Here is a 20,859-nt window from a genome sequence, read left to right as displayed (position 1 = left end):
TTGGCAAGTCGGTTAGGACATCTACTTTGTGCATGACACAAGTAATTTTTCCAACAATTGTTTACAGATAGATTATTTCACTTATAATTCACTGTATCACAATTCCAGTGGGTCAGAAGTTTAAATAGCTTGGAAAATTCCAGAAAATTATGTAATGGCTTTAGAAGCTGCGGATAGACTAATTGACATCATGTGAGTCAATTGGAGGTGTATCTGTGAATGTATTTCAAAGCCTACCTTTAAACTCAGTGCCTCTTTGCTTGACATCATGGTAAAATCAAAAGAAATCAGCCAAGACTTCAGAAAAATAATTGTAGACCTCCACAAGTCTGGTTCATCCTTGGGAGCAATTTCCAAATGCACCACGTTCATCTGTACAAACAATAGTACGCAAGTAAAAACATCATTGGACCATGCAGCCGTCATACCGCTCAGGAAGGAGACAAATTCTGTCTCCTAGAGATGAACGTACTTGGGTGCGAAAAGTGCAAATCAATCCCAGAACATCAGCAAAGGACCTTGTGAAGATGCTGGAGGAAACAGGTACAAAAGTATCTATATGCACAGTAAAACGAGTCCTATATCGACATAACTTGAAAGGCTGCTCAGCAAGGCAGAAGCCACTGCTCCAAAACCGCCATAAAAAAGACAGACTACAGTTTGCAACTGCACATGGGGACAAAGATCGTACTTTTTGGAGAAATGTCCTCTGGTCTGATGAAACAAAAATAGAACTGTTTGGCCATAATGACCATCGTTATGTTTTGGGGAAAAAGGGGGAGGCTTGCAACCCGAAGAACACCATCCCAACCTTGAAGCACAGGGGTGGCAGCATCATGTTGTGGGGGTGCTTTGCTGCAGGAGGGACTGGTGCACTTCACAAAATAGATGGCATCATGAGGGAGGAAAATTATGTGGATATATTGTAGCAGCATCTCAAGACATCAGTCAGGAAGATAAAGCTTGGTCTTAAATGGGTCTTCCAAATGGCCAATGACCCCAAGCATACTTCCAAAGTTGTGTCAAGATGGCTTAAGGACAACAATGTCAAGGTATTGGAGTGGCCATCACAAAGCCCTCATATTCCAACGTGTTGCTGCATGGTTTCCCATGTTTGAAGTGGACTTATATGCCTATTTGTTTGACGAGCCAGTAGTGCACGGCTGCATCTCACTTTAGTAGTGGTCATTTGGATCTCCATTCGCCTTTTGTTGACTGTTTGTTGACTGTTAATGGAACTAGCCTAAATATTGATTGTGTCAAGCCTTTATCAATCTGATATTTTGTTTTACTAGGCCTACTTGGTACCGCTGTTCTGTTCGGTTCACATTCATTCGATCGCATTCGCAGTTGTGTCGTTATTCTAAGCCAGTGGTTCCCGAACTTATTCCCACATTTATGTTTTGGGGGGAGACTCAGTCAGGCTTACAACTTACTCTTGAAAGTTGTAATAATAGAATGCACTAGCAGAATCCTCTTGTCATGTCAGTTATTTCATACCTTAGAGTAAGGTTTCCAAAAATCGGTCCTAGGGCCCCACCGGGTGCACGTTTTGGTTTTACTCTGGCACTACACAGCTGATTAAAATAACCAACTAATCATCAAGCTTTGATTAGTTGAATCAATCAATGTGCAGTGCTAGGGTGACACGGATCCCTCCGGAACTGTGTCATTACCCACACCTGGTCACCATTCCCACTGATTGTAATTGTATAAGTGTGCCCTTTGGTTCAGCATTGGGCTGTCGATTATTGTTCCAATGTCTGTTGTGCCTGTGACTACCTGTGCCTTGTTTTGACTCTCGTGGTGCTTGTATTGCGCAGATGATTACGGGTCTCGTCCCATGTGGTATTATTGTGCACTTGTGTACTTATTTGAGGTAGTCCTTGCTCTTTTGTTTGGGTTTCGTCCCCGTGCCTTTACATGGCACGCTGTAATTTGGGTAAATAAAATCCACTATTACGCATTCCTGCGCCTGTCTCCTGATCCCTTTATACCAACTTGACATAGGGCAAAATCCCAAATGTGAATTTGGGGGGGGCCCCAGGATGGAGTTAGGGAAACCTTGCCTTGAAGAGCTATTTTGAAATGTCAGCTAATGGTTTTTAGCGCATAGATTTTGTTGTAACATTTGAGTCACTCAAATATCACATGAATGCACTTTAGACATGGAAAAATGTATAGAATTGCTTGAAAAATTGCTTGAAAACTGCAAAATTGTCTCTGTACCTCATGACAAAATGTGTAGAATTGCAGGAAATAAGCTTTAAAACCTGTGAAAAGTTCTCTCTGCCAACAAGAGGGTTGTGAACAATATGTGTGATGAACAGTGCTTGTGCCCATAGAAATAGACATGGCTGGGGGGGGGCTAATAACTAGGCTACTACTTTCAGCATATAGTTTGCATTATTTTGGTAAGACAGCTGTGTGTACGGCTGTATTCACACAGCCTATCTATCCTGTAGCCTATATTCATTACCAAAACGGCCTTGCTTTCCATCTACAGCACCCGGTGTCACAGGAAGGCCAAGAAGATTATCAAGGAACTCTGTTCACTCCGCTACCATCTATAAGGTGGAGACAGTACAGGTGCATCAAAGCTGGGACTGAGAGACTAAAAAATAGGCCATCAGACTGTTAAATAGTCACCACAAGCCAACATCCGCCCAGTACCTTGCCCTGAACCTTAATCACTGGTACTAGCCGGCTATCACCTGGTTCTCTACCCTGCACGTTAGAGACTGCCCTATGTATTTATGTACTGTATTCACCTGTATGTACTGTATTCTAGTCAAGGCGCATCCTATATAACTACTGCTGTACACACCTCTTCTGCGACATCCCTTGGTGGCGTAGAGGGTTAATGATCTGACTTCAGAGCTGAAGACTGCAGGTTCAATTCCATATTCTTTTATCCATGTTTATAAAAAATATTTGTTAAAAAAGGGAAATTGTGTAAAAATATCTGTTTAACTTTTTTCCTTCTTTTTTTTTTTAAACACACCCAATATAATTCCTACGTTGAGGTTCTTGATATGGTCCCTTCTATCTTATTTCCCATAAGAAAAGTGATCCTAAATCAGCACTCATAGTCTTGGATACCTTGTAAATAAGGGCCAAGAAGTATGCAGCATTTAAAGAGGATAGGTGAAATGATGGGGAATAACCCAGTTACCAGTACTTGGGTTAAAAGACTAAAAAGGAAGCATGGAATTCCCGATTGACCATACCGCCATGGCTGTTTACTGCCTCACTGGTGGCGCAGAGGATAGAAGACCTGTCTTAGAAACCAAACATTTGAGTTTCAAACCCCACATGTGCAGATGGTCAACATTACAGTACTCAGTATTAAAAATATTGTTCCGTCCAAGATGAAATGCTGTTCAATGTTCTATGAATGAAATTAAGATATATCAAATGCACATTTCCATTAAATTAAAGACAAACAATGGGTATGGATTCCAATCTGCTTTAAGGAGCTACAAATTTGCATGCTGAGAATTTAAGTAACCCTCTAAATGTTCTTGGAGGACCTCCAAGACTATGTATATTGCATGAACATCAATGGAATATTATGTTTAACCTAAGGAAAATATGCTATGAACATCATAAAATCATACAGTGCATTCAGAAAGTTTTCATACCCTTTGACTTTTTTCCAAATGTTGTTACGTTACGGCCTTATTCTAAAATTAATAAAATAAAATAAAAATCATGCATCCTATTTCCATTGATCATCCTTGACATGTTTCTCCAACTTGATTGGAGTCCTCCTGTGGTAAATTCAATTGATTGGTCATGATTTGGAAAGGCACACACCTGTCTAAATAAGGTTACACAGTTGACAGCGCATGTCAGAACAAAAACCAAGCCATGAGGTCGAAGGAATTGTCTGTAGAGCTCCGAGATAGGATTGTATCGAGGCACAGTATCTGGGGAAGGGTACCAAAACATTTCTGTGGCATTGAAGGTTCCCAAGAACACAGTGGGTAAATGTAAAAAGTTTGGAACCACTGAGACTCTTCCTAGAGCTGGCCGCCTGGCCAAACTGACCAATCGGGGGAGAAGGGCAGTTCTTGGTCAGGGATATGACCAAGAACCCAGTGGTTACTCTGACAGAGCTCCAGAGTTCCTCTGTGGGGATGGGAACCTTCCAGAAGAACAACCATCTCTGCAGCACTCCATCAATCAGGCCTTTATTGTGGCCAGACAGAAGCCACTTTTTCAGTTAAAGGCACTTGACCGCCCACTTGGAGTTTGCTAAAAGACACCTCAAGGACTCTGACTATGGGAAACAAGATTCACTGGTCTGATGAAACCAAGATTGAACTCTTTGGCCTGACTGCCAAGCGTCACGTCTGGAGGAAACCTGGCACTATCCCTACGGTGAAGCATGGTGGCAGCAGCATCATGCTGTGGGGATGTTTTTCAACGACAGGAACTGGAGACGAGTCAGGATTGAGGGAAAGATGAACGGAGCCAAGTACAGAGAGATCCTTAATGAAAACCTGCTCCAGAGCGCCCAGGACCTCAGACTGGGGAGAAGGTTCACCTTCCAACAGGACAACAACCCTGAGCACACAGCCAAGACAATACAGGAGTTGCTTTGGTGCAAGTCTCTGAATGTCCTTGAGTGGCCCAGCCAGAGGCTAGACTTGAACCCATTCAAACATCTCTGGAGAGACCTGAAAATAGCTGTGTAGCGAAGCTCCCCATCCAACCTGACAGAGCTTGATAGGATCTGCAGAGAAGAATGGGATAAACTCTCCAAATGCAAATGTGCTAAGCTTGTCGCATCATACCCTTGAAGACTCAAGGCTTTAATCGTTGCCAAAGGTGCTTCATCAAAGTACTGCGTAAAGGGTCTGAATACTTGTGTAAATGTTATATTTAAGTTTTTTAATTTTAATAAATGTGCATTCGTTTCTTAACACCTGTTTTTGCTTTGTCATTATGGATTATTGTGTGTAGATTGATGAGGGGAAAAAAACAATTTAATCCATTACATAGTAAGGCTGTAACATAACAAAATTTGGAAAAAGTCAAGGGGTCTGAATACTTTCCGAGTGCATTGTACTTATTTGGAAATTGTGGAACAATATTCTGTGCAACCTATGTGAATATCACAAAAATATTATTGCAACATTCTAGACAATTTCCATAACTTAATTAAATGTTCTGGGAACCTTGTACCAGGTGTTCCGTCAACATTCTTACAACATTATAGGAATGTCTTCTTGGAAGAAATGTGTTATGGGAATGTTCTTGTAACATCAGTTGAGCGTTTTCTGCACCCTGAAATAAACATTTTAGAATCATCCGCACAACTGGACAGTTTTTGTGTTTTGGGCAAATACATTTTGTGATGTCCCTCCATTATGGCTGATTTTTAAGATGGAAAACGGTTGAAAAAATGTATCTATGCCTTCATTTTCCAAAAATATAAACTCTTTATTTGACACCCAATTTGATATGCTCCCATTTCCTTTACATGGAAATGCCATGGACAAAATAAGCTTCCTTTCAGTGGACCTGTAGGGTTTCCGATTAACTGGCATTGCACTCTAAAAACACTGGCAAACTACAAACAGCCTGTCAAATAACATTTACATTTTACATTTAAGTCATTTAGCAGACGCTCTTATCCAGAGCGACTTACAAATTGGTGCGTTCACCTTAAGACATCCAGTGGAACAGCCACTTTACAATAGTGCATCTAAATCTTTTAAGGGGGGGGGGGGGGTGAGAAGGATTACTTTATCCTATCCTAGGTATTCCTGAAAGAGGTGGGGTTTCAGGTGTCTCCGGAAGGTGGTGATTGACTCCGCTGTCCTGGCGTCGTGAGGGAGTTTGTTCCACCATTGGGGGGCCAGAGCAGCGAACAGTTTTGACTGGGCTGCGCGGGAACTGTACTTCCTCAGTGGTAGGGAGGCGAGCAGGCCAGAGGTGGATGAACGCAGTGCCCTTGTTTGGGTGTAGGGCCTGATCAGAGCCTGGAGGTGCTGAGGTGCCGTTCCCCTCACAGCTCCGTAGGCAAGCACCATGGTCTTGTAGCGGATGCGAGCTTCAACTGGAAGCCAAATAACTAAAGACCTTAGTATAGGAGGGATATTGGGATTTTTCTAGTCATATCTCGAAATCAGATTTAAAAGGTCCAATTTTTGGTCTCAAAATCAAAAAAATTCTGGGGAACAATTAAGTACCTTACTGTTGTTTAAAATCAAAATGGTACAAAAACGAATTGCTTCTTAGCAAAGAGCAATATCTCAAGCAAAAATGTTTTTCGGACTATCTGGGTGTGGTCTGAAAGAGGCGTCTAATTGGATGAGTCTAAAGGGAGGGATATGTAACCTGAAAACTAGCTGAAAACAGACAGGTTTGAAACTGTCTATGTTATTGGTATTATTAACTTATAACGCCTGGTGATGTTGTCAGGAATGCCAAAACTCAATCCCACCACAACAGGCTGAAATAACAGGCGGCCTTTTCAAACAGTTCTTAAACTATAAGGTTATTATCATAACTTTCAAAATGTCACAGTATTATTCCAACCTCATAGTGTGGAAATATATATCAACTCCCTAAAAGAAAATCACGTTTTTGACTGCACTAGGCCTTTAAATGAAAACCAGCTACGCCAAACGTTTTTTCTCGTGATTGTTTTGATCAACAAGCATAACCACCATCTCCACGCCAGACTTGTAAATGACTTGGACTGGAAACTTGACACAGCCATTTGTTGTCAGTGAGTGAGTGACTTCTCCCACTTCATCAATCCAGAGTTCTTGGTTTGTCACAGAAATCTGATTTCAATCAACAAGATGTTATCGCTGCTCTTATTCATTTCCAGGCCATCATTTTTTCTTCCTCCCTCCACGTTTAGAGGAAAAGAAAATGCCTTCTCATCATTTCTGGGCTATTTTGAGAGACATCGAAACTACCCCAAAGATTACCAAGACAATCTTGCATATTGTGTCGAGTTATGAAAGCAGCATTAGTCTAGTCCAGCTCCACTCGAGCCTCCAACGACTGGAAATTGTGGTTGTAAAAAAAAAAAAACATCTCGGCTGCTGTCTGTCATTTTGTTTCTTGCAGTGGTTTCAAATCAACTCCGATAGAGTCTGTCAAAGCGCACAGAGCGGTAGGACGATCATACTTTGGTTTTTGGGAATCTGGACCCGTAAACGGACATAGTTGGATGTTAGTTTGAATTTTGAACTATAGTGAAATTCAGGCTCCCGTGCACAAACTACTACTTGTCTCTGCATCAACAAATACTCATTAAATGGATGTCAGCCAATGAACACAAAAAAATATATATGCGAGTTAGAAAGTAGATATCAATGCCGGATAATGGGTGCTGTGCCTTTGACTCTCACCAGTGAGAACTTGCAGACTTGAACGTAGAGCTTCTGAACCTCTAGTTCTGTAACTGTGGCCTCCAGCCCCACACTGTGCTTGTAGCTCTCAAGGTAAGCAGTCAACCAGTCCCTCTGCAGTTCAGGTCTGGGATACAGGCTGTAGTCAGTGTCACTCGTACCTTGGGGGATGGATCAAACACACAGATTAATGAGAACTTGTCAAACCATAGGGTTTGATTACACAGCCTTAAAGGGACATTTTACTCATAAATGTAACTTGTCAGTTTATCTTTTCTATACATTTGGGGTGGAGGCATATACTGTAGATGGACAGGGGTTGTATCTTGACATTAGACTTAGAGATCTGAAAAAATACTTCTTTAGAGGTCTGAAAACAAACTTTGAAAGTGTAATGTCCATTTAATGAGCTTGGTTAGTACAAGTTCAATGTTGAAGGCAAAATTAAATATTGAAATACATTTAAATAAAAACATTTCAAGTTCTCTCTGATTCCCCGTCTGTGAGAGAAAGCCTAGCGACAAACAACAATAGCCACTACACCTGTCAAAAAGTTTACTTACATATGTGATTTTGCAGTTTACACTATACCGCTCTCAGCTAAGGCTTCAAATAGAATCAGCTAACGTTAGCTAGCTAGTTAAGAAGTCCTTTAGCAAGCGCTTTAGACCAATGCCTGAGACTGATGGGGCTAACTTGTTGGCTAGCGAGATTAAATAGTCTACTGAGGCCTTCTAGCTAGCTATCTAACATTACATTTTTGTACTGGCTATATTTGTTGGGTTTGTTTAGTTTTGCATAGTGACATTGCTAATCTACTTTTGGCATTAAACTATGCAGTTAACCCGGTCCAGGTAATGAAAATAAGTCTCAAGTTCCTCCGAGATACACAGAAATAAAACAACCAGTCACGGATCAGGGGCCACTCCATATGAATTATAAACTGAAGTAACGTACCTGCAAACTCATTGAAATGGTTGCCTATGTCGAAGGCCTGGTAGTTAAAATCAGCATACTCATAGTCAATGAATCTCACCATGCCTAAAGGAGGAGATTAATGTAGGGTTAATGCAGCTTATTACGATGACACACATGCACATTAGTAAACTGTTCTTTGGCACTTCAGTAATAGACGTATTTGAATCCAGATCTGGGTTTCAAATACTTGTAAAAAAAAATCCATTCAAATACCTTACCTGGGCCTGTTGGCGCTTGCCCCCTCTTTAAGGAATACCTAGGATAGGATAAAGTAATCCCTCTCACCCCCCTTAAAAGATTTAGATGCACTACTGTTCCACTGGATGTCATAAGGTGAATGCACCAATTTGTAAGTCGCTCTGGATAAGAGCGTCTGCTAAATGACTTAAATGTAAATGTAAAGTCCCAAAACGGTCAACTCCACCCACCAGGCAGACTTCAAGTATTGGAAACCCAAGTCTGTACTCTATTCATGTTGCTATAATTGATACTGTGCTTCTGAAAGCTTCAACAAATAGTCATTTTGGGGGGTGCTTATATTTGTCGTGTTACACACTTGTACACGTGTTCATCATTCCAAGTTTGTAATGGTTAATGTGCTTCTTGCAAATCCAAACTCCCCCTGAGACACCCGGATGGAGTGGGGTCATGGCCAGGGTCACCATTGTCCAGCGCCCCTGGAGCAATTGGGTTTATTAAGTGCCTTGCTCAAGGGCATAGTGGCAGTTTCTTCAACTTGTCGGCTGTGAGATTTGAACCACCAACCTTTTGAGCCTAACCTCAAGGCTACCTGCCGCACCTTTAGTCAACACCCAAAAGTCAATGCTAAATTTCCTCAATTAGATACAATGAAATTATTAGATTATGTTCCAGTATCATAGGCTTTTAGTTTGTGTTTTACTGTTGCAACTACAAAGTCCCTGACAAGATTCAGAGAAACATGAATCATAATCGTGTGCCTTACATGCATCATAACAATGCCGCAAGAAAAATGAAAAGAGGATTAAGGGAATAGGGTATAGGTTTCGTATGCATAGCAACATAAAGGAAAGCTGTGGGATAGATCAAGACCGTTTTGTGAACCACATTTGGTCAAAGTTTTAAAGTGGAACATGTCCTACAATCAGACCACTTTATGGAAATAAGTGAAATCGAAGGGACATCAGAGTTATTGAGTCTAAAATATGGCAATCTTGTATTCTTACCGACACTGATGGTCTATTGCACCAGATTGGCAGAACAAATGCTATACCTATAATCAGTTGAATTCTAATGAATCCAGTTATACTTCACGCCGCGTTGCTTTTTTAACTACTGTACAAAATGAACTCGCTTGGATCGCTTTCAATGTCAGTGTTGCAATTTCAATTCCAGGCACTAAAACACATCATACACCCTCACCCACCCTCTTTGTTGTCGTAGATTATATTTTTAGTCAGGAGGTCGTTGTGACACAGCACGGTTGGCGAGCCGATCTGAGAGAGGTGTCTTTTCAGCGTCTCCATTTCATCTGACAGGGTTTCGATGCTAGGGATCTCTTGCAGCAGCTTGGAACTATGTGGGCAAAAAAATCAATACAAATAACAGTTACTCATTGCAGGCACTGAAAGTATCATCACATTCAAATGTATTTCATGCTATTGCACATGCTGTTTTAACACAGATGAAGGAAGGTATAATGTATATTATAATGTACTAAAGATTCATGTGCTGTAGCCTTTCTTGTCACCGGCTATTTTAATTCTGCGTCATTAAGACACGTGATGCCAAACTTCCAGCACATCTCCTTCGCCATTAGGGGCGATAACGTCCTAAAACAGTGTTACTCTACCCACAAGCAAGCATACAAGGCCCTCCTCCCTCATCTGCCATTCGGCAAATCAGATCATGAATCGGTATTCCTGCCTTCCTGTTTACAAGCAGAAGCTCAAACAGGAAGTACCTGTGACTCACCCCGTTGAGAAATATAATCAAAATCAGAGATTATGCTACAGGACTGCTTTGCTAGCGCCAACTGGAATATGTTCCGAGACTCCGCCGATAACATTGACGAGCTAACCTCCTCCGTCACTGGCTTCATAAGGAAATGCATCGGCGACGTTGTCCACAGAGTGAAGGTTCGCTGCTTCGGAGCCAGACAATATTCCTGGGCGCATTCTCAGAGCATGTGCTGATCAGCTGGACTGAACTTCTCCATCTGCAATTGGATCCTGACGGCCCAACTGCCACGCTGCCCCTCAACACATGGGCCCCACTGGGGTGTGTGCTTAGTCCCCTCCTGTACTCCCTGTTCACCCACGACTGTGTGGCCACGTACGACTCCAACACCATCATCAAGTTTGCTGACGGACACAACGGTGGCAGGCCTGATCACCGACAATGATTAGACAGCCTACAGGGAGGAGGTCAGTGACCTGGCAGTGTGGTGGTGGGACAACAAACTCTCCCTCAACATCAGTGAAACCAAGGAGCTGATTATGGACTACAGGAAACAGGGGTTGAGCATACCCCCCATCCACATCGATGGGGCTGCAATGGAGGGGAGCTTCAAGTTCCTCTGTGTCCAAATCACTAAGGACTTAAAATGGTCTACTCACACAAGTCGAGAGGTTGAAAAGGTTTGTCATGGGCCCTCAAATCCTCAAAAAGATATACAGCTGCAGCACTGAGAGCATTTTGATTGGCTGCATCACTGCTTGTTATGGCAGCAGCACCGCCCTCGATCGCATGGTGCTACAGATGGTGGTGCGGACATCACTGGGGCCGATCTCCCTACCACTTCTATATCAGGTGGTGTGAATGGAAGGCCCGGAAAATCGTTTAAAGATTCCAGCCACCCAAGCCATTAGACTATTCTCTCTGCTTCCGCAGAGCAAGCGGTACCTGTGCATCAAGTCTGACGCCAGCATGCTCCCGAACAGCTTCTATTCCCAAGCCATAATTCTGCTGAATACTGTAGCTGACATAATGGCTACATGGACTATCTGAGTTGACCCTTACACTGTATTACATTTTTTGCACTGTCTCTATGCACACTCACGGAACTCTACACACTCACGCACACTGACACTCCAACACACACATAACATGCACACACATTAATGCAGACTACACACCCGCATACACACACACACACACACAAATCATAATTTATGCTGCTGCCACTCTGTTTATCATGTATCTGGTTGCCTAGTCACCCTACCCCTATACATATCTACCTCTACCACTCCAGCATTCCAGCACATTGTTAATATGGTACTGGAACTGACGCTGTATATAGCTTCTTACTTTCTTGTGTTATTCTTGTTGTTTTTGTTCTACCTTCTGTTATTTTTAGTGCTACGTTGATATTGAATACTGCATTGTTGGGTTTGGCGCGCAAGACATTTCACTGTACTTGTTCGTGTGACATTAAAACGTCAATCTTGAAACAGTGAACAGTATATAGTACACGTGCAGGGCTCAGTGCCTTCAAGAGACTTGACCACTGACTGAATACAGACATTTTAAAAGAAAAATATTCTATATTAGACTTATTTCCACGTTTCAAGTTGTCGAGTCACATCAAGTCCATGTCGGCCATTAATCTATCAGTAGATACAGAGACAAATAAAGTCCATTACTTCCTGTGGCTGCAAAGACTTGAAGGAAGACTAGAAGAGGAAAATGTCTGGCCCGGTCTTTTATTCTACCTGGGGGAGAATGACTTAATGCAGTAGTTCGCCAACCTGTAGATGCATTCTCCAGGCCTGCATGCGTTTACATCGAAACAAGTTGTTTATGACACTAGACAGCACAACATATCATCCGGAGAGGTCACAATGTTTTGTTTTTCCTTCTTGGGAAAGCTCTATCAATCAACAAAGGTCTTATTTTCACGGACGCCACTCGAAAATGCACCTGGGAAACGCTGCGTAAGCGTTGTGGCGTTCAAAAGATTTTTTTTGGTGTGTCTCTTTTCAATCGCCAAAGGGAAAAAAAATCCAAGAAAGTCATTTAAACACTGTTATACCTATTTATGCAAAGGGACAAACAGTTGTGGTGTTATTATACACAGTTGTCGACATAATTTAGTGGGGTCTGTTAGGAACGTACAATTAAAGCAGAGACGTAGGCCGTTGTTTACAGCCACGACAGAGCTCTTTTCCCCTCCTACAGACCCTGCACTATTTTCTCAGACCCACAATCACTCATTTGGATGGAAGAATATCTTGTTGAGCTCCGTTGAATCATTTTTCATTGTAGTTGCGAATGGACACTTTGCTCATCACTCATAAAGGCTTTGGGCCCTATTCAGTCAAAATTGTTATCTGTATTTCTGGGATATAGCCTACACTGTAACACTGTTTTGTTCTTACAACATGTGTTCGTGCAATTTTAGAATAACCCAGTTTTTTCTTCGTTTTTTACTTTCCCAGAAACTCTTAAAAATAGCCTAGTACAGGGGGTGGGAGGTAGCCTATTGGTTAGAGCGTTGGGCCAGTAACTGAAAGGTTGCTTGATCAAATCCCTGAGCTGACAAGGTAAAAATCTGTCATTCTGCTCCTGAACAAGGCAGTTAACCCACTCCCTGGTAGGCTGTCATAATAAATAAGAATTTGTTCTTAACTGACTTGCCTAGTTAAATAAAACAGTATGATATTAGTATTTCATTCATATATTAGCTCTTGATAGGCAATTTATTTGTATATCAATATTCATTCAAATATGTCCTATTAAATGTGGTTCGCAAATTCCATATCTCTTTCAAAACGCAAACTCATTTTTTATTCTGTTTGCAGAATAACAGTACAGAAGAAAACAAATGTTTGTTGAAAGGCAGAATCCATGGTAAAAAAGAAAACTGGATTAATTCCAATCAATTATTCTATCTCGAAAATGAATTCAAACAACAAAAACAAGCTCCCAAACATTTTACATCGCTACACCACTCTGCTATCTTGAACTCCCCCCCCCCCCTCTTCTCTTGCCCAACTCCTCTGCCTTTCAGATGCAGGCGGTCGTGAAGTATGCTGCTAGTCTCCCGGCTCCCACTCCTCTAATTTCTTTCAGTGAAGTTTCTAGAGAGCTAGCTACAGTAATTAGAGGAATTTCCTCTTCTGGCGGCTCGTTATCAATGCGCCTTATTTACAGCTGATTACCAGCTCCAGTGGAGCAGCAGTGATTATGGCAGTATTGTGTGGTTTGTGTTGAGTGTTAAATGGAAGAATTAGCAGGAGGGCTTTGAGCAGAGCAGGAGGCTGCTCTCTACGGCTTCGCCACTCTCCTCGGGAACTGTAGTGCAGCTGTATCTCTCCTTTCCTCTCCTCTCATGTTCTCTCTCTGTCCTGCTCCGTCCTGTTCTCCCCCCGCTCCTCAACACCACAGATGTATCTCCTCTCCTGTTCTCTCCTCTCCTTCCTCTCCTCTGCCTCCCACCCCAGCGGGTGACTGTCTGACACTGACTGAGGGGGCTCTTCTGCAGGTGCAGCCTCTTCCTGCTCCCCGTCTACCTCCGTTTCCTCGGAAGACACTCTTTCACAAACACTTTTACATTCCCCAAGTACAAAAGTCTCTCTGATGCTTTTGTGTGTTGTCCGGTTCTCAACCTCTCCCTCTGTGGCTCCTTTTAAATCACACACAAAACCACGTTACAAACAAACATTCAAAGCAATAATTTGAAATGTATATTTTATGGACGATTGACTTGTAAGAGCCAATAGATTGAGAGATGTGAAAAATATAAACTAATTTGTTCGGCACAGAAATCACCCATATTTGATTATGTCATGCACTATGTATACAAAAGCATGTGGACCACCCATTCAAATGAGTGGATTCAGCTCAGTGACTTTCCACGTGGCACTGAGTAGCCCCTGCTAGAGCAGCCCCAGTAAGTGCTGTTGCTGTGAAGTGAAAATGTCTATAGTAGCAATAACGGCTCAGCCTCAAAGTAATAGGCCCCACAACTTCACAGAACGGGACTGCAGAGTGCTGAAGCTCGTAGTGTGTCAAAATGGCCGACCCTCGGTTGGAACACTCACTACCGAGTTACAAACTGCTTCTGGTAGCAATGTCAGCAAAATAATTGTTTGTCGGAAACTTAATGAAATGGTTTTCCCTGGCTGAACAGCCTAACATCACCATGCGCAATGCCAAGCGTTGGCTGGAGTGGTGTAAAGCTCGCATTGGACTCTGGAGCAGTGGAAACATGCTCTCCTGAATGATGAATCACATTTCACCATCTGGCAGTCCGATGGACAAATCTGGGTTTGGCGGATGCGTAGTGCCAACTGTAAAGTTTGGTGGAGGAGGAATAATGGTCTCGGGCTGTTTTTCATGGTTTGGGCTAGGCTCCTTAGTTCCAGTGAAGGGAAATCTTAATGATGACGATTCTGTACTTCCTACTTTGTGGAAACAGTTTGGGGAAAGCCATTTCCTGTTTCATTATGACAAAGCGAGGTCAATACAGAAATAGTTTGTTGAGATCGGTGTGGAAGAACTTGACTAGCCTGCACAGAGCCCTGACCTCTACCCCATCCAACACCTTTGAAATTAATTGTAACTCCAACTTCGAGCCAGGCCTAATCGGCCAACATCCGTGCCCAACCTCACTATTGCTCTTGTGGCTGAATGGTAGCAAGTCCCCGCAGCAATGTTCCAACATCTAATGGAAAGCCTTCTGAGAAGAGTAGAGGCTGTTATAGCAGCAAAGGGGGGACAAACTCCATATTAATGCCCATGACTTTGAGATGTTCGACGAGCGGGTGTCCACATACTTTTGGTCATGTAGTGAATAAACGTACATTTAAATATTGATCTAGACATCCAAACAGTGGAGGCTGCTGAGGGGAGGGCGGCTCATTATAATACCTGAAACGGTGTAAATGGATTGGCATCAGACACATGGAAACCGTGTGTCTGATGTATTTGATACCATTCCACCTCTACATTTCCACGAGCCCGTTCTCCCCAATTAAGGTGCCACCAACCTCCTGTGCATCCAAATGTCTGGAGACGATGTTCAACCTTTTAGAGGAGCCTTTCTGCCTTTCTATTTGCTCTTTTTTTGTCCTATGAATTTCATTTAGAGACTTAACTGTGGGTCGGCTGATCCAGGTTTAAAAATGTATCACAATATAGCTCCATCTATTGGACGTCCGAATGCGGTGCAACTGTGGTTAAAGCGGGTGTACGCTCTGCAAAATGAATAACGCCCTTCCTGTAATGAAATTGCCTACAGGTTAGCAATTGCCCATACATACTTGGGTTTAACATCATATTGGTTACTTCTAAGATTCTTGAAAATTGTTTGCTTATACGCCCATTATCATATTGCAAATACCACGACCTGTCTCATGCCACATCATGTATACGTCTAAGGAAAAGCGTGAGCTGGCGCACTCCCAGAGAAATGATTTCGAGTAGAGGTGTTGACTAACGGCGAGTAAACTGTAAGCTATCAAAAATAAATAGAGAGTCGCACGCTATATATAAACTTCCTGTCATTTCTTTGGGTAAACCACCGACGTTTCGGCATCGCTGTGCGGTCCTCAGAGGAACGTTGTGAATGCTTGAGCCAGGTTAAGTTCGACAAACAGTGCAACTAGTGCAACCAATGACAATATTGAGGGGGTGTGTCATAGTTACTAGGTTGATGAGAATGAATTGAGTGAAACCGTTACAAGACAATAGTTTACAGCATGTTGAACATATTAGGCTATCGTTATCATGTGGCAACATAATTAGATATTGTACATCATATTAGCATCAACATACATTATTGTTGAATTTGATTTCATATATATTTATTTGCTTCCATTACATTTCATTTTTGTTACATGTCATCTTTTGGTTCAACCATAATGCATAATAAGCACGCTGATAGGCTGTAGAAAGAATGTATTCATTTATAAGAAGGGGAAATGTTCATAAGAAGGGCTTGAGATCAACGTCAATACCACTAGGGGTCAGTGTTTTTAGACAGGATATCCTGTAGGCCTCCCTGTGTAGTAGTAGGGTCTCGATGTTACCTCCTCTCCTAGGTAGAGTAACAAATCAAATCAAATAGTATTAGTCACATGCACCGAATACAACAGGTGTAGACCTTACAGTGAAATGCTTACTTACAAGCCCCTAACCAACAATGCAGTTGAATTTTTTTAAATAAGAAATAAAAGTAACAAATAGTTAAAGAGCAGCAGTAAAATAACAATAGAGAGACTATATACAGGGGGGACCGATACAGAGTCAATGTTGAGGCTATACACAGGGGGGACCGATACAGAGTCAATGTGGAGACTATATACAGGGGGGACCGATACAGAGTCAATGTGGAGGCTATATACAGGGGGGACCGATACAGAGTCAATGTGGAGACTATATACAGGGGGGACCGATACAGAGTCAATGTGGAGGCTATATACAGGGGGGACCGATACAGAGTCAATGTGGAGACTATATACAGGGGGGACCGATACAGAGTCAATGTGCGGGGGCACCGGTAGGTCGAGGTAATTGAGGTAATATGTACATGTAGGTAGAGTTATTAAAGTGACTATGATTAGATGATAACAGAGAGTAGCAGCGGTGTAAAAGAGGGGGGGGGGGGGGGGCAATGCAGGTAGTCTGGGTAGCCATTGCTCAATACCTGTGTATTTGAGGGAGGAGATAGAATGGTTAGCTCCAAAATGTCTCCCTTTGCCTTGCATGAGATGATACCCCGAGCAGAGATTTTTTGACCTGTATGTGGGCGTCTGAAGAAGGATGTTTATGTGGTGCTATTGCACTGGGTGCATGAGCAACATTCGTAGTTCCCACTTGGAATGGGTGTCAGGAGTGTCAGAGTGGACTCAGGGGGCAGGTCAGATCTCACTAAGCTATCCCCAATACTGTGGCCATGCTTGTAGACCACCAGTATGACACGCCTCCTCACTATTGTCATTGGTGGCACTAATTGCACTGTTTGTCTACATAACCTGGCTCAAGCATTCGCGACGTTCCCCTGAGGAAGGCACAGTGATGCCAAAACGTTGGTGGTTTAACCGATAAATTACTGTAAGTTTATATCAAGCGTGTGCGACTCTCTTTATTTAAAATAGAACTTATATGGGATGCTACATATCCCACATCCCATATAAGTTAGTTGTTAGTTGTCTGTGTCTTGTCGTAACAATGTTAAAAAGACTACTAGAGACACGCTGACTACATCTCATATGTATGCAGAAAGCTGCTTCTATCTTATCATAGGGATCCCAATCTCCCCATCGTACTTCTATGTTAAATGGATGACCCACTCCACAGCTAATTGCCTTTCCCTCTCCCCCCCAAAACACAAAAAACCCCAGAAAGAACATACTTGACTAGTGTGGTGATATTCTTTCAATCTGAAAAACTAAAGCAGACCCAGTACTTTGGGACTCGAGTTTGACTCGAGTTTGCATGGACTTCCGACCCCTCTTAGCTAACGTAAACAACGCAGCACATTTGACTGATAAGGTAGAGAGCGTTTCAAGGAAACCGAGCCAATGTCTGCTTTTATTTGTAGTGTCTGGAAGTTCCATCTCACTTTTCACCCTGTGACCCTGGCTAAGATAGCACAATGGTATTACCACAGTCGCTACTCCCCCACCTCCTCAATTGACCAATCACTTCTTCTCATCTTGGTGTCCCCACATAGCAAGAGAGAGTGAAATAATGCTGCGTTCATAACAAAGAAGGAAGCTAGTAATTTTCACTTGTCTTAAAGCTACAGTATGTAACTTTTTGGGCAACCCTAGCAAATTCACCTAAGAATATGAGTAATAGATCTTTCATTGAAAGCAAGTCCAAGAAGCGGTAGATCTGTTCTATGTATGCTATTTCTATGCGTCCCTTTCTGTAGTTTTGTTTTTGAGTCTTTTACTTTGGTTGTACAACAGCTGAAATATAAATATTTTTGGTTATGGAAAATATGTTTCACACCGGTTTAGACGGTACAATGATTCTCTACACAATGACTGCTTGTTTTGTCATACAAACTGAAATTAGGCGAACTATTCGAATTTTAGCAACCAGGATATGGCTGAGCGATTTCTGCATAGTGCTTAAAATACGAGTTGAATGCATTCACATGCTTTGAACAAATTGAGAAACACAAATTGGCTGATGGCAAACAAGCTGTGTCAACCCTAATCTAAAAGTACACATTAAGCTCACAAACAAATGATAGTGTTTAAAAACCATATTAATAGATTGCTTTTTATAAATAGTGTTTTGTTGTTGCATTTAACTGCCGTAAATGCTGTTATCGAGGTATTTCCATAATATGTGATGTCAAGAGTTCAGAATGTAGGATAAATCGGAGCTCAGGTATGATAGACTTATTTACCAATTGTAATTACCAGTTGGAGGGACATTCAACAGGATTTTTCCCAGCTGTATGTGGTAAATACCACCTTCCCACTTGGTTATGAAAGCAGCATAATAGCAACAGTAACGACTGGCTAAATGAGTTAGACTGCACCATCAATACAACTCATAAAGGAGGAGGAAAGTGAACGACTATTACAAATCTTTGGTTTACAAAAAACATTTAACAAACAATAAAATGTCTAAGTTTCTAAGTAGATAGGGTTGTGTTAACTCACCTATGTGGTGCTGTTGTGTTGCTCAGAGCATTATGGACAAGTTTGAGAAACTGGGCCATCTTCTTCCACAGAATATTCTCCACAGGGTTGTCCGATTCAAGCTTGATCGAGTGGATTTTTCCCATTTCTGTCGCAATCAATCTACAGAAGGGGGGAAAAAAACTATAATTGTATAACATAACTACAAATGAGACTGAGCCAAGATATTGCACACAAAAAAAACCTGACTTGACTTCTTGACCCGTTTCACTTGGCTTGGACCCAGTCAGCCCTCCGCCCACAATTAAGAAGGTAAGAGACCTTATTCAAACATCTCTGTGAGGTACTGTCCGTTTTCCAGCCGAGTCTTAATGGTGAAAGATCTCGTCCTCCTCATCCACAACATTTTGGGGTTCAATTTGGCAGAACTATTTTCCTGTAATGATTAATCTGGCCGGTGAACAGTAGGATTTAACTAAATTGATCCAGAGTTGACCTACAATTTTTATTTTATTTATTTCACCTTTATTTAAGCAGGTAGGCAAGTTCTCATTTACAATTGCGACCTGGCCAAGATAAAGCAAAACAGTTCGACACATACAACGACACAGAGTTACACATGGAGTAAAACAAACATACAGTCAATAATACAGTATAAACAAGTCTATATACGATGTGAGCAAATGAGGTGAGATAAGGGAGGTAAAGGCAAAAAAAGGCCATGGTGGCAAAGTAAATACAATATAGCAAGTAAAACACTGGAATGGTAGATTTGCAGTGGAAGAATATGCAAAGTAGAAATAAAAATAATGGGGTGCAAAGGAGAAAAATAAATAAATAAATAAATAAAATTCAGTAGGGAAAGAGGTAGTTGTTTGGGCTAAATTATAGGTGGGCTATGTACAGGTGCAGTATTCTGTGAGCTGCTCTGACAGTTGGTGCTTAAAGCTAGTGAGGGAGATAAGTGTTTCCAGTTTCAGACATTTTTGTAGTTCGTTCCAGTCATTGGCAGCAGAGAAATGGAAGGAGAGGCGGCCAAAGAAATAATTGGTTTTGGGGGTGACCACAGAGATATACCTACTGGAGCGCGTGCTACAGGTGGGTGATGCTATGGTGACCAGCGAGCTGAGATAAGGGGGGACTTTACCTAGCAGGGTCTTGTAGATGACATGGAGCCAGTGGGTTTGGCGACGAGTATGAAGCGAGGGCCAGCCAACGAGAGCGTTAAGGTCGCAATGGTGGGTAGTATATGGGGCTTTGGTGACAAAACGGATTGCACTGTGATAGACTGCATCCAATTTGTTGAGTAGGGTATTGGAGGCTATTTTGTAAATGACATCGCCGAAGTCGAGGATTGGTAGGATGGTCAGTTTTACAAGGGTATGTTTGGCAGCATGAGTGAAGGATGCTTTGTTGCGAAATAGGAAGCCAATTCTAGATTTAACTTTGGATTGGAGATGTTTGATGTGGGTCTGGAAGGGGAGTTTACAGTCTAACCAGACACCTAGGTATTTGTAGTTGTCCACGTATTCTAAGTCAATCACGTGTAGAACCTAAGGAATCTAAAATTGATCAATGGGAGTAAAACCTAAGTAAGCTGGTTTAGAGAACCTAAGGAAACTGGTTCAGGGGATCAAAGTAAATGTATCCAGGGAGTAAATCTAAGGAAACTGATTAGGTTAAATTAAATAATAGGCATAACATATATAATTAAATACAAGCACAATATACAGTATATAACTGATTTGCACACATGAGAGGTAGTGAATTGAAGAGTGAGCATATTTAATGAGGTTGGTAAAAGTAAGTCAGAAGGTTGAAGGTCATAGACAGAATTTTGACTGTAATTGTTTGGTTGGTATTAGTACAGTTTTGAGTCCAACAAACATACTCTTTACTCTGGTATCCACTGAGAA

At 41.9% G+C, this 20,859-nt stretch overlaps 1 protein-coding gene across 3 annotated transcripts in view; it reads right to left on the bottom strand.

Annotated features, from left to right (window-relative positions):
- Positions 1 to 20,859, bottom strand: part of LOC115134509 (ethanolamine kinase 1-like) — a 45,930-nt gene that overhangs the window by 13,821 nt on the left and 11,250 nt on the right. The window contains exons 3-6 of one of the 3 annotated variants that reach the window (XM_029668553.2): positions 18,965 to 19,126; positions 9,763 to 9,911; positions 8,337 to 8,420; positions 7,380 to 7,540 (exon numbers count right to left, since the gene is read on the bottom strand). In XM_029668553.2, the coding sequence (XP_029524413.1) occupies positions 7,380 to 7,540; positions 8,337 to 8,420; positions 9,763 to 9,911; positions 18,965 to 19,126 (556 nt within the window). The remainder of the gene's footprint in view (positions 1 to 7,379; positions 7,541 to 8,336; positions 8,421 to 9,762; positions 9,912 to 18,964; positions 19,127 to 20,859) is intronic. The other 2 variants (XM_029668554.2, XM_029668555.2) reach the window with 2 other exon arrangements.

This window comes from Oncorhynchus nerka, linkage group LG9a (assembly GCF_034236695.1).
Source record: "Oncorhynchus nerka isolate Pitt River linkage group LG9a, Oner_Uvic_2.0, whole genome shotgun sequence".
Classification (NCBI taxonomy): domain Eukaryota; kingdom Metazoa; phylum Chordata; class Actinopteri; order Salmoniformes; family Salmonidae; genus Oncorhynchus; species Oncorhynchus nerka.
This window is presented reverse-complemented; position numbering and strand designations above follow the sequence as displayed.